The following is a 14,835-nucleotide window of genomic DNA, read 5'->3' as shown; positions in this document are numbered from 1 at the left end:
ACTTCAAATTTAGCTCATGTGCCTCCCTTTTCTCTTGATCATTGTTTCTGCACCTTGACTGGAGTCTGTGGTAAAGTCAGTTGATTGGACATGATTTGGAAAGGAACACACCTGTCTGTATAAGGTCTCACATCTGACAATGTATATCAGAGCAAAAACCAAGCCATGAGGTTGATGGAACTGCCTGCAGAGCTCAGTGACATTGTATTGAGGCACAGATCTGAGGAAGGGTACAAAAATTTCTACTGCATCGAAGGTTCCTCAGAGCAAAGTGGCCTCCATGATTCTTTAATGGAAGACGTTTGGAACAATCAGGACTCTTCCTAGAGCCGCCTGGCAACAATCAGGGGAGAAGGGCCTCTGTAAGAGAGGTGACCAAGAACCCGATGGTCACTCTGGTTGGACTCCAGAGATCCTGTGTGAAGATGAGAGAACGCAAGGAAGGGCAACCATCACTGCCACTGATCCCCTCAATGATCTGAGAGAAGCCTCCTCTCTCCTCTCCGACGTGAAAGCCGCCAAGCAAAAGGGCACACCAAAAAAAACTTCAGACTGTGAGAGACAAAGATTGAAACAAGAGACTCTGGTCAGATCGAACAAACTGGCCTCTATTCTAAGCATCTTGTCTAATCTTGTCTGCTGGGAAAAAATCACCTGCCATCCACCCAGTGCCCAAATTGATCCCAAAAGTGAGCATTGAGTATAAGCGTGGGCAAAAAAAAAAAAAAATCCCAGAGAAAGGCCAAAGGTGTGACAACCAACAGGACAACACCAAAAATACAAACAACACAACAAAGACAGCAAAGACAACAAGGAGACAACAACCTTGTCTCTCAAACTCTGAGACCAGACACCAGCTAGACAGAGACCCCAGTGTAACAGAGCTGGAGAGACTGAGAAGAGAATGCAACCAGCATCCAATAGTTCCCAGAGCTTGAGAGGATCTGCAGAGAGCAGAAGAAGAAATCCCCAAAAAAATCCCCCAAATCTAGTGCGCAAAGCATCGCTAATTCATAGCCAAGAAGACATGCCAAAGGTGCTTCAACTAAGTACTGAGTAAAGTGTCTGAATACTTATGTCAGTGTGATGTTTCAGTTTTTCCTTTTTAATAAATTTGAAAAACATTCTATAATTATGTTTTCGCTTTGTCATTATTGGGGATTGAGTGTAGATTGATTAGGGGAAAAAATGCATTTAAACTATTTTAGCGTAACATAACAAAAGGTAAAAAGTGAGGGGGTCTGAATACTTTCTGAATGCACTGTATATTACAATTTATTGTAGTGTAAGGTAATGTGGTGTATTTTGGAACTGTGGGAAGCTGTACTTAATTATCCACATGTGTCTGTTACTTTATTTTCATACATTCTTTAGGCAGATGATACAGCAACAAGCGAGAGGAAAAAAGTTTTAATTTCCTGGGTGAGAAAGCTCATGGGAGCTGCCTCCCACTGCTCACTTCGCTGAAGACCTGTGTTTGAAGACCACTGACCTGTCCAAACCAACACGTACTAAATACAGGATGCACTTCATTGAATTTTATCTTTTGATTTCAAAGTTGATGTCATACTACCAGTTTTGGTGGCCTTAGTGAAAATAGGTCGCTCTGACTTTAACAAGCGGACTCCTCATCATTTAGCCATATTTGGGTTTTGGCATGTTCAAGATAATCATCCCTACTTGCGTTCCAGATTGACTAGCGTTTTTTTTTTTTTTTTTTTTTTTTTTTGTGTGTGCTGCCTTCAGGATTCATATTAATTGTATTAAAAACATAGACTTGATTGACAAGATATGTCATTGTTGCTGGTTTACATTCATTAGTGACAACTACATTTAAAGGTAAGAACAGATGCCAACATGAGTACACAATAACAATAATGTAGACATAGGTATTTATACACACACACACACACACACACACACACACACACACACACACACATATATATATAATTTTATTTATTTATTTATGTAAATATATTGATATATTTTACAATTTTTTCTTGTGTCTGACTGTCCTTAGTATGACAAGATCAACCCGGTTATGTCATTTTTTTGTTGGTTCATTTACACTGACTTTGTAAAGATATTTCCGACAGCACCTAAAGGCAGCATTCCACTTCTGTTCGGAGCAGTGAGCGTCTCCGCTGCCCCTCCTTCCTGCTCCGAGTGAAAACTGAGATAGTGAGGAAAAAGCAACGGGAGGAAAGACCATGGAGGGAGAAAGCTGGATGTATTAGCTACTTTGCTACTTTAGGGGACTTCTTTCATTCTTTCTTTTTGCCAGCACAAATCAAAGCGCCTCGATGTGGCGATATCCGGTGTGTATTTTATGTGCTTGGAAAACGTCGTAAATCTTCCCGACGTTCAAACATTCAACGAGAGTCTTGCCGCGGACGGTTAGCACGACCCGACCAGAGTTGTTAGCCTTCTCCGGCTAGTTTAGCCTGCCTCAGCTAGCAAGAGAGGACAAAAACAGGCTAGTGGAAAAGGAGTTAATGCTACAAGTGGCGCTGCGGCGTAAAGTAACTAGTAATGTTGCCTCCTGGGATTAACTTCAGATACGGATGAGAAAGAGATTGGCGACTGGGGAACACCGAGAACAACTGCGAGCCAGAGGACCACTGCTATGTTGGGGTTGATTCACGGCTCTGGCAGCCCGTCTGAGTCCCGAGGTTGGCCACACTCGGTGCTGTGGAGGCTTGGGGGCTTCTTCTTCCTTCTGCTGCTGGAAGGGGCCGGCTGCCTCGCTAGCCCGAGCAGCACTTCATTCGTCAACAATAACAACCACCCTAGTGTCAACATATACATGAGTGTGGAGGAAGTGAAGAAGCTTTTGGGTAAGAAGGCCTGCACGTAAAGCTAGCTGTCTCCAAACTTTGTAATCAGTGCGTCTTTATCTGTGTGTGTGTGTGTGTGTGTTGTGATGCAGTTGTGGTAGGGTATCCCATATATCTATATTTTTTCCTGCTAAAACTGTACAGAACTCTGGTGAAGTATTACAACTTGCTCTTATTGTGTCTTAAACAGCAGCCATGGTGCTACTTCCAAAATGGGTGAATTTTATAATTTGGCTTTAAATGCTCCCTCTCCCACAGTAGAGCAATTTAACCTTAAGCCAAAGACAATTAATTCTGCTGTAAATATCACTGTAAAGTTAACAGTAATACATAAAATGGACTACATGTGCTGCAAACATAATCGGTTTCATCATTTAATGTATTTGGTATGCTAATTGTGTGGTGAGCTCATGGTAATTGGCCGTTGAAATAAAGGAGTAGCCTTGAGGATTGAAAAAAGACGAGATCATGTTCCTGTACAAGTTTTATAAGGAACCCAAAGCTATGTTTGATCTGAGGAGAAGTCACCCTTTCTATTGTAAAATGCAAATTTGTCTTGGACATTGTCTCTAATTATCCTAAAATAGAAATGAGAACATAACAGAAGAAAATAGCTTGTCTTCTTATTTAAAAGGCCTCATGTCCCCATGCCATCACAAAAATAGTAGACAGCTGGGTGGTAATTGATTTTTATAAGCTGTCCTGTAGATATTAGCATGACTATAGATCGGGAGTGAATACTAGACAAAAGCTGTACATATCACGAGTGTATCTTTAACTTAAATCGGTGTAACTGTTATGTGCAATGTTGCAGTTGGAGAAAAAGTAGATATTATTAGATATTCCTTCAAACAAGAAAACCGAAAGTTCCGTCATTAAGAAAACAGGCCTGAAGCTTGAAGCAGCTTTACAGTTGTCGTGTGTTTCAACCCCGGGCTGCATCAAGAAAGGTATGCTGATGTGTCACCAGGATGGAGGAGGATGCACAAAGTTGTGTCCTATCTATGATTTGGGCTCAGGGGCAATGTTGCAGCCATATAAAGCCGTTAGTGTTTGAGCCATGCTGTACACAAGGATTAAAAAACATGCTAGACATGCAAAATAGACAAAACTGTGCTGGTCCTAAGTCGTTAATTTAGGGTTTACTGAAGATGTGTTGAGGGTGCAGTTTGAAACTAGTCATTTACAACTCTGATGGCCACTGCACAGTCTAATGAAGGGGTAAAAGTGCTAATGCGTAACGTTTTTGTGAAGGGAGGAAGACCAGGTTGTAGCTTCTCACACGATCTAATGTGCTGCTATGAATAAATGAATCGTCTTGTAGTGACATCAGCATTTTTACATCATGTGTGATTCACTAGGAGCCAGCAACATTTGTCTCTGTTGTCCGTTTATCCAGCAGAAAGTATCAGCTGTGTCCTGGGTCTGAACTGGAAGTTGGCTAACCTCCTCTTACTGTATATGCAGAGTTATTCAGTGCCAGCCATCAAACAGAAATGTTGGTTTGCTTGTGACTATGCACGGGACCTTTTGATGTTTTAACTCATTCGTGAGCATCATATTTGTGTAAATACAGTATATGGCAAATATACCAGATATTTTTCCATGTGTTGTGCAATGGTACATGCACTGTAAAAATGCGTTAAAACGTTTAAACAGGTAAAATGGATGATTTTGGTCCCTGGCTTTGTGAGCATTAAAGTACTACTCTTCTCCTCTCTATAATCTGACTGGTGTTAAACCGTAGGCTGACTCTGTCTCATTTGGTTCCTCTTGTTCTTCATCACGCTATAGTTAATCTTCTCTTGCCAGACCAGGGCCTCTCTTGTGGTTTGCCTGAAACCTCATTTGGTCATATGGAGAAATCTCTTAATGTTTGACAACTATGTGTGCAGAGCTAAAAGTATGTGTGGACAGAAACTTCCATGATGCAGTGCTAGGAAAAAACATGTTGGAAGGAGGTGAAACTGGCATCAACCTCACAACGCCGATAAGCTGCTGGGGAGTCCCGCTGCACATTCATGAAGTGACCTAAGGTTTGCGTGTATTTTTAAGCCAGTAGGTACAGAACAGATCTTGTTGTAACAGTTTTTTGTTTTGTTTTTTTTTCTCTGAGGAAATAATGGCTTAATGGTGAATTAATTTGTAAAACTTCAAATTTGATGCGGCATACATCACAACACCATATGACAAAGCCTTTGCAAGATTTGTTTTCCCTGCACTGATTTCAGTCTGTCTTCAACAGGTTTTCCTGATTTCAGTGTTGGTCTGCAGAACAAAGATTTCCAAAAGTACACTGTAACAGCTCTGCATCCACAAATGCTCTAACGTATGTGCCTACAGCGTCCCGTTGACAAAAAAGGAATGTAATCTTAATCAAAGGGCTTGTGTCTGTTAACATTTTCGCAGTGTTTGTGTCATGTGTGTACCATAGGAGTATCTGGTGTACTGGACATGGTCATCAATGTGTAGGTACTCGGACTGGATGATGTTCTGATTTTACTGCTGGGATATTAGAAAAATGTTCAAGGTAGCCATGGTATGTTTGGGCATATACAGAACTGCTCTGCCCTGTTTTCTTCATTTATTAAGATAGCACCTGTAAATAAATATTTTTGTTTGGATTCAAGCTTAGAGTTCGATACGTCATTTGTGATTCATAACATGGGAATACAGATTGATTATGAACAAAGGAAAAAGTGTCACGTGCTCGCCAGACTTGATGTAGTCTCAGATATTTGATCCGTCATTGCAGGGGAAGCGCAGGTGTCGTTAACAACATGATGACTGTAAACCATGCCAGTGAGTCAGCATGCCCAGGACATGTCACAGTAGGAAAAGCAGGGGTGCAAATGATAGAATGAACAATGGCTGAATTCTGTTTAACTGCTTACGTTTCAGGGTCCTGGTATAGACCTTTTGCACAGCAGATATTTTGAGTTGTCATTGTAGAAAAAGCAAAGGTGTTACTAACAACATTAACAATGGCTGAGTTCCAGTAAGTGTCCCAGTAAGTCATGTCACTCAGCAAGCATGCATGACTTGTTAATGTTATCAATTACATTTTTGCTTTTCCTGGAATGATGTCAAAATGTCTGCTGTGAAAAACATCCATTGTGCATGCTGGCTCACTGTCACACTGCCATTGCTTTGTAGGACACTTGAATAGATTAGAGCCATCGTTAACGTTATTAGTAACACCTACTATGACAAGAATGTCTGCCTGGCTTTTTCTAACAAACAATCATGATAAAAAATAAAAAAATGAAAATTTAAAGAGTGCAATTTTCAAATCGCAAAAGGCTGCGATTTAAATGTGTGATCTTCTACTGTCACAGTTGGGAGTTGCCAATTAATAATAATTCCTGCATCCGATTACTACAAACTACAAACTGAAATTCTCGACTGTTGTCTGGGTAACATGCTCTAAGCATGCTGGTATCTGAACTATTTACAATCGGTCAAAAATGATCTCATCAAAATATAAATGACCTTCAATATCATTTTTGATGGTTTAAAATATAGAGTGGATTGTGTCTTTTTGCCATTTTAAAAAAAGACCAAGGGAGTTTTAAGTCTTTCTCCAGATGAACAATTTATCTGATCACCTCTCGTCACAGCTCGTTAGTGGTTGAACTGGCTCATTAGTGTAAATGACTGACAGCTGGAAGTTAGTGACCAGTAATTGTAATCTTCCAGTTAAACCATGAAGCACATCAAATCCTTGTTTTAAGCTCTTCACCTTAAAAGTACTGAATCATTACCTGTGGGATTTAAAACTGTGAAACTTCCACTTAGACTGTGGAGGAGAAATCAGGGAACATGAGAAAATCTTATTACATATATATTACCTATGCACTTATATATAATACCACTCGTGAATGTCATGATTATATTTTAAAATGATTGAGTATCATCGAGTTTACCGCTAATGTAATGTCATTCTATATACGTAATACTTTGCTCAATAGGAATGTATTTTGTTTAAGGATACGCAGACAAGAAATGAAGACCTGGAATTTATGCACAATAAGAGCAGTTGCCACATCGGTCAGATAAATGACAATCAGATAATTTTCTACAAACCCATACATGCCTGGCAGTGGTGCCAAAGCCTGATAGTTCAGATTTTTGTTAAAACCCATGAGCATTCGTCAACCATGTTTAACGTTTTAAAAACTTTTAAAATCCTCTCCAAGCTCAAAATTTAAAGTTTCTTGAAATTCACTGTCTCCATATCCTCTATCGTGTTCTTTTAATTATGAATTTTAACTATACAGTAATAAAAATTGTATTTTCCAATAAAGCACACATTATCATGATAGGAAAAACATATCACCAAGCAATGTAGTCTTGCTGTGGTCTCTCTGCTTTTTAAGCAGATGGACTGTCTTTTCAGGACTCTTGCATTTTGATCACTTTACCAAACAACCTGACTCTCACGGGCTTGGTAAGGAACAGGAAAACGTCATGCCTGAACTGGAGCAGGGTTTTGCATATACAGTGTGTTTGTCTATGGATGAACTCCAGGTAGCATCCCTGATTGTTTTTGCATATGACTTAAAAAAAAAAAAAAAATGTCTAAAAAATCCTGCTCTACACATGCATTCCTACCCTCAGCTCCCATATGAGCTATGTGTCAAAACCTGCATCCCTGGTTTAAATTGTGTAAAAGCTGCAAATTCCAATTAAGTTACTGAAGCCATACTTAACTCCAAGGTTCAGTTTTTGCAGTTGAAAAATGCTACAAATCCCTACAGTCTTTTCTTTTTACAAAACATGGCTAGTTGTTGTGGTATGACCCAAGACCCAGAGGGGAAGGAACTGCTTGTGATGGGTCAACAACTGGCCGGGCCACACTGTGAAGTTACCTCATTGATCAAAACTTCAGTGTGTTTAGTTGAAGATTTCTAGAGTGAAGCTTAGTAAAGGTTAAAAAAATAGTTAGTGAATCACATCTTTAAGAAATTACTCTAAAGTAGAAAGACGATCTTGGACAGAAATTGACAGTTACAACTCCAGTCTTTCCCCAAGTATTTTTTTTTTCAGCAGTGGTGCTGTTGTGTGTGCATTCATGAGCGTGCAACGCCGGACCCATATTTACGTGCACTGGTGGCAAAATTGCTTAAAACGTCCTTTGAATCGTTATAGATAGGGTTGTTTATGTTCACCTTGTGTTGTGTGTGTTAATTTACTGGGAGCTTTTGACACTGTGGGTGGCCAGTTAGCTGAAGTAATAAATGTAAAGACTGAAATGCCTCAACAAAGAAAAATTACTTACATTATTTTCAGTGAACATAAGACGAAATGGATGATATAAACGTAATGAGCTAGTCTTTCAGATGCCTCTGAAAATCAGTAAAAGTCAGATAAATCAATTCTGCTAAGTTGAGAAATATTGAAGCACAGATGTTTGTTTTGCTTTCACCAATGTGCACAAACGATATAAAACGAAGACTACTTGGAGTCATTTCGGTTTTAATTGGGTGCTGACACATATCCCCTTTGTTTCATACAACCCCAGTCAGCTGTGAGTAGCATAGAAAGCGCGAGATGCGGTGGTTACGTTTCATCGTGAATATTAATGAACCATGTGAAATTTCAGCAGCCGTGCTTGAATGCATATAGGGAAAACACTGAACTCTGAGAAGTGAGGGGAGAAACGACTCATCGAGTAAGCTTTTAGCCTTTGAAACATCAGAGTGACTACAAAGTGATTTCTTCAAATGTCTTGTTTTGTCTGACCAATAGTCTAAAACACACAGATATTCATTTTACAATGGTGTGAAACAGCTGTAACCAGAGAATTTCTGGCATTTCTACTTGAAAAATGACTTAAATGACTGAATGACTCAAAATAGTCGCAGATTATTGTTATTATTATTGTTTTCATTGATCGACTAATCATTTGAGGGATTAATTGTTTCATGTCTAATTAAGTACTATATGTTTACTGTGAAGGTTTTACAACTCCAGGGTCTTGTATTATAACAACAGTTTAGAAATGTACGGAAATTGTTGTTACAGTTTTTGTCTGCTCGGTTGCCACAGAGACACTGTGTCACGATGCTCACTGGGCACCAGGGAAAAACTCGGACTATGTTCATAAGGCCCATGATCCAAGTTTTTCTGTACATTTTATGCCTATTGCTGTGTCCTATAATAATGACCTTTTTGAGCCCAGTTTTCCATGGCAGAATCACCAGTGGTCTTGTTCCCTAACACATTACTCTGAGGAATTTTTCATGGTGGAAAGAAAGCACTAAGAGAGTCTTTTTTCTAGTGGCATGGCATACTTACTGTGTCACTGTACTTAATGCTTACCATAGTAGTTCTGGGTTTGTTCTGTCAAAGCAAAACCATAGCTCCCTACTCCCCAACTAAAATTAGCATTGTGTAGACAAAATAAGACTTTTCCCAGTAAAATCAGTTTTTCCAATATTTTTCTGTGTGGGAAGGGGAAGCATGTCCTCTGCAGCCACAGTTGTTGACAGATTTTAATGAGTGAAACTCCACCTGGTATTGCAACTACCTCACACGTTGAAATCTCTAGGAAAACGGATATTTTCTCTTTTATTTCATTGTGAATTCCACTCGCCCGGTCAGTTGAGTGGGTCATAGTTTGGCGCAATTCCTCTGGCCAAGCACGCAAATATGAAAGCTAACCAGGTCTCATTAAAATGTGAAAATGTGAGCAAGTGTGTAAAGCCGTCCATGTATTGTGAAGAGCCAAGTGCATGTTGGATAACCAGCCTTCCTCCCCTCCTCCAAAGAGCTGAAAGGCAAAGCAGGGGCCTTGAACAAGAGCCTGTGAACAGTGTGGAGTGATTGACAGCAGTATTCATTTCCTTCATGCCACTCTCCAAGGATCCTTTGGTTGAATAGGGGAGCCCTTTTTTTCACATCTTTTGTCTAAGAGCTGCTGTGCTCAAAGTGGAATCCATAAAGCAACAACCCATTTTATAAGTTGTTGCCCTTATGTTAAAATTGGAATCAGAAATATACTATTGTGTTTTTTGTTTGTGTGTGCGTGTTTAACAGCATAAGGTTTTGAGCTTTACTTTGATTGCTTGAGTTACACTGATTTAATTTTTCTATTATGTTGTGGAAATGAAGAAACATTAGAAGCGGTAGATGCTGAAATCAGAAATTTTTGAAGCCTTGTAGTTTCTGTACCATTTCTAAAATAGGAGGTTAATTTTGTTTCGATATACACTTCACTAAAGTGAAAAAAAATATTTCACCTTGCACACAAGACCCAGACTTTCAAAGTACTTTGTCACTCTCAAAGCTGCTCATGTAAAACAGCATCCTAAAATAAACGAGTAAAGTTGTGTGTATGTGTGTGAGACCTCTTACGTGACCCTTTAGTTGCCTCAGGACGAAATAATTCTGCCACAAACAGCTAATCATTTTCTCAGTAAAACATTTGATATTTGCTGAGTAAACTAAGGAACCCCTTTGAGCAACAAATAAGCGTCGCTGAGGTGCCCATAATGGCACTGTGGCAGACAGTCTTGCTCAGATTCCTTTACCTGCCTTCATCCTTTTCTGCCCTTGGGACACTTCATGAAATTAAGAGAGAAACTGATGTATGGCTTCTTTGAGGTGAGTCAAAGAACACTACAGAGATCGTGACTTAATGTGTGCTTTTCTTCCAGCTGTAAGATACTTTGTACTGCTGCTATTGCAGCCCGACAATAAAAGCTTAAATGATGTCTTTGGTCAGTATGTTTGAATATGCTTTTCAGTGAACATATTGTTCTATATCCGCATTCTACGTCATTATTGTGTGTTGCTTTTCATTTTACACTTGATGATCATGTTTTTTTCAATTGCTGGAAGTAAAGCAATATAGGAAAGTTGTTTTCTGTTGTGACAAAGCACTAAAGCTTTGCTATGCCTAACCTACTAAGGTTTTGTACCTTAGTAGCCTGGGCCATCAGACAGCCCTTATAATGGAATAAAAAGATTAATCCAGATATATTCTACCCCATAAAGAATTTGGTTGAAAGGGTGCTGTTTGTTCTTCAGGAGATAGAAATGCGTATCATACCTCAGCGTTGTCTAATGAAGGTTAAAAATGAAAGGTACTTCAAATTAATGACCTATCCAGTTTTTAGACCCCAACCCTGCAGACTTTCTTTGGGATAAACCTGACAAAAAATTAAAGCACAGTAGCCCTAAAGTGTCCTACATCTCTACCAACTAACTGTGAGCTGGGATGGCATGTCAGGTGATTTCCTGCTGAAATTGCTGACCCAATGCCTTGTGTTAGAGTGGATGTTGTTATAGCACAGGGTGGCTATTTGAAGATTCGAAGCCGAAATGACATTTCCTTGAACATAGCTATTATATACCATTTGTTTTTGTATTATAACAAGATTTCATTTTCAAATATTACAGAATGTTTTTTCGGCTTCAAACATGGTACATTTTGAACAAAAGTGTCAGTTTGTAATTGTCGTGTCATTAAAGGTTTTATTAAGTAAGTAATAAAAAACTGCCCCCCATAGCCACCTAGTGGAAATGATGAAAAAAAAAAAAAAACATGCACACATTAGACAGCAGAGAGTGTGTCTTGTTCATTTAAAAAATAATAATTACAGTCCTCCTGTTTTTTCATGTTTATTGTCATCATTTGTACAAGAAATGTCATGTCAAAGTTTTGCATCTGTAGTAGTCAAAAGTAGTTCATTCATCAGTCAGTCATGTTTGAATAAAATCTGTTCATTTGATGATTTTTTTTATTAATGAGTGTGTGGTAGCTGCGATGCATTTTTGATATAGTAAACTTTTTTTTTTTTTTTTTTTTTTTACATGAAAATAGATAGTAGTAAAGTAGTAATAGTTTTTTTTCAGGCGATGTGATTATACAAATCCTGTTAAAAATCTGTACAGTAAATTGAAAATTTATCATAAGATGGTACCCAACCGACCTGACCAAGCTGAGAAACATGTTTTCTATTGGTCATTTTGGTCCATTTTAGTGTAGCTTGTTTTCAAACCGAAAAATACTGTTTTTCCAAGCATTTTGGGTAGCAGCATGCTTTAACTCATGGTAAAACTCTGGTGGCCATGACTGACCTTGCTTTGTGAAGACAGGAGCAGTAATAACATTGTTTGATTTCCACCATGGCTTGTTTTTACTTCCCACCTGATAGACTGAACTGCTCATCAGTCCGTAGAGATTTTAGTATTGAACTATTTTACATGATCTCTTTTTCAATCATAGACCAAAACGGGGTCTCTTCAGTTTGTAGTTTTTCCAGTGCATTTTGGATTTCATACCTTGACATCCTTAGGACATTACCCCCCCGTCATATTCATGCCTTTGGATTTGTGTGGACTTCCGAGTTGATAGAGTTTCACGCGGGACCCCATTTTCTCCTTCCCTGGTTAATGTGACCGGTATCTTCCCAATGAGAGGCTGGAGGGAGTGTTTATCTCCTGATCGCTCAGGGGTGGAGGCTTTGGGAGGTAAAGTGTCGACTTGTACACACAAGAGGGTCTTTGTTATATCTCTCCTGGACCTTGCCTCCACCTGGCCACTGCTACCTTTTGTTCTCCTCTTTCAAAGTCCGCATCAGGATCCACAGCTTGCAAGAGGACATGTCGACATAAAACTTTGTACAGCCAAAAATATAAAGACAAACTTAGATTTATTATCCCTGATTTGTTGCTGTAGTTTATAGTTTTGTTTTGACATCGGTAGATGAAAGAAATGGTCATTTTCAGTCCATTTCTGAGACTTTTTTTAGGTGATGTTATGTAAAAGGTTTATGGCAACAAAGTATCCACATCACTTTGAATCTCTTACCCAGTAAGGAAAATATGTAGGAGAAGTGAGTGATTGATCCTCTCTCCCACCCACAGCCGAAAGAAGTGTTGATGTGCCCTTGAGCAAGGTACTTAAATCTTAAGCCAGTGGAGCAAATAGCTGAGGACTGATTGTACCAGGCAGCTCTGAGGTGTAATGTGTTGGTACTCTAGGAATGTCAGTAGGGTGTTAAGTGGAAAAGAGCATGTGATTAGTTCAGTGTTAAATCCGGGTCAAACAAATGTGTATCTGGGAATCTTTCAAAATTTTCCGACCAAATTAATTTGAATCATTCGCATCTTGTATAGTGTCTCGAATATGCTTTTAAAGGGCCACGTCCACATATCTGTATATTACAGTTCTAACTATTTAACTATAACTATTAAAACTTAGGGCATCTTGTCTTTACATAGATTTTCCTAAGTGACGGAAAAGTTTATTTATATTACTACTGTCACCAGCATAGTCTGCAGATATTTGTATCTTGATTCCTAACTTTAAAACTAGAATAATCAAATCTTTGGCATTTTTTTTCTTGAAAAATAACTTCAACAATTAATAGATTATCACAATAGTTGCTTATTTATCTGTCGATTGACTAATCGATAAATCAACAAATTGTTGTAGCTTTAGCATGCATACATGTGTTTGCTTTGTTTAAAAGTGAAGTGTATGATGGCAAGTTTTTATTGGTTCACTAGTGACATTTACTGTTGTAAAAACCTGCACTGGTTAATGAGAACGACTTACGCTCATGATGCACTTTGTAACATGACAATTAAAAGATTGCTTTGTTTTTGTTTTGTTTTTTTCTTTTCAATCTTTCTTAATACAGCAGTGACTAGCTATGTATGTACTGGACATTAAAAGAGTTACTGGTCACTGTAACTGCCTGTCCTGTCTTCCTTACAAGACACTAATGTAAGAAAAATCAGTTCTGAGATTCAGCCAAATTTAATATGAGGCTTCAACAGTTTGAGTGAGCTAAATCAAGCGAGTATCTTTATCCTGGCAGTTGCATGCACAGTAGGTATAAATGGTGGTGTTATGTCCAGGCAGCAAAGAGGGAATTTTGTACTAAAAAAACTGAAAATTACACCGACTTAATTTGTCTAATTTAGACTCCCTGAAGCCTTATATCAGCTTTGGCTAAACTTTAAAAATGATTTTTGGACAGAATGAGGACTGTTCTTGACTAGTGACTTTTACAGATTTTTTAGCATGAATTAGACTCGTTCCACAACCATTTATAGTACTACCTAATAATAGTTTTAATCGTGTCGCTCATTATTATCTTACACGTAATTTAGGTGTGCCCTTTCATAGCTGAGTCTGTCAGTATGCCACCTGTAGGAGTAGAATTTTTTTAATGACTGAGACTGAACTTATGGTGGAAATCACATGTTTGTTCGAGTTTGTTTTTGTTTTACATTTTTAAGCAGTTCAAACATGAAAAGCTATGGAAAAGCTAAGGACTCATCTTCCTCTTTGCACTTGTGGTTTCCCAATTGGTTTTGCACAACATCCAGTCTCATACAGAATTAGCTGGCAGTCACTTGCTAAAAGGCTTTCAAAACTGTATGGAAAGCCACAAGGTTATTTCAACCAGGTAGTTGTTTCAGGTCTAAGAATAGGCCAACAATTTCTTGAGTAATTAGCAATGCACATCCCGCAGTTGTAGGGTTTCAGTTATAATTTAGATTTTTTTTTTTTAACAGTACAGTGTGACCTGTCAATCAAGTCACTTTCCTGATATATGATGACAAATTTCACCATATGTTTCTATAAACAGTCTCAGATCATGTAATTGTGCATGATGAACATAAACTGTAGCACTGATTTTAACAGATGGTTATTATGGCTGCATGTCACTAGGAGGCCAAACCATGTGCCAGTATTGCCTAGTTTTATCCAAACACAGTTGTACATGTTAGTATGTGCTTAATGGCTGATAGGCTTACTGACCTCTTATTTAGGCTAATTAAAAAAAAAATGGTTTTCACCGAGGTAGAATATAGAGTATTTCATACATGAAATGTGAGGTATCAATATTTAGCAGGTGAAAGTAAGGTTATATAAGAGAGATAAATGAGTTTAGGTGTGTTTGACCAACAGAATTTGGTGTTATTTATTTTTTCCTGTATGATAAACAGTTTTCACAATTTAAAGATTGAT

The 14,835-nt window shown here is 38.4% G+C and overlaps 1 protein-coding gene across 4 annotated transcripts in view; it reads left to right on the top strand.

Moving 5' to 3' along the window:
• The first annotated feature begins 2,122 nt into the window (after nucleotides 1-2,122).
• The window catches only part of ryk (receptor like tyrosine kinase), a 46,943-nt gene continuing 34,230 nt past the window's right edge, over nucleotides 2,123-14,835 (top strand). For all 4 annotated transcript variants that reach the window (XM_040129056.1, XM_040129055.1, XM_040129057.1 and 1 more), the window contains exon 1: nucleotides 2,123-2,840. In XM_040129056.1, the coding sequence (XP_039984990.1) occupies nucleotides 2,630-2,840 (211 nt within the window). In that variant the 5' untranslated portion in view covers nucleotides 2,123-2,629. The remainder of the gene's footprint in view (nucleotides 2,841-14,835) is intronic.

This window comes from Xiphias gladius, chromosome 6, assembly GCF_016859285.1.
Source record: "Xiphias gladius isolate SHS-SW01 ecotype Sanya breed wild chromosome 6, ASM1685928v1, whole genome shotgun sequence".
NCBI classification, from domain to species: domain Eukaryota; kingdom Metazoa; phylum Chordata; class Actinopteri; order Istiophoriformes; family Xiphiidae; genus Xiphias; species Xiphias gladius.
This window is presented reverse-complemented; position numbering and strand designations above follow the sequence as displayed.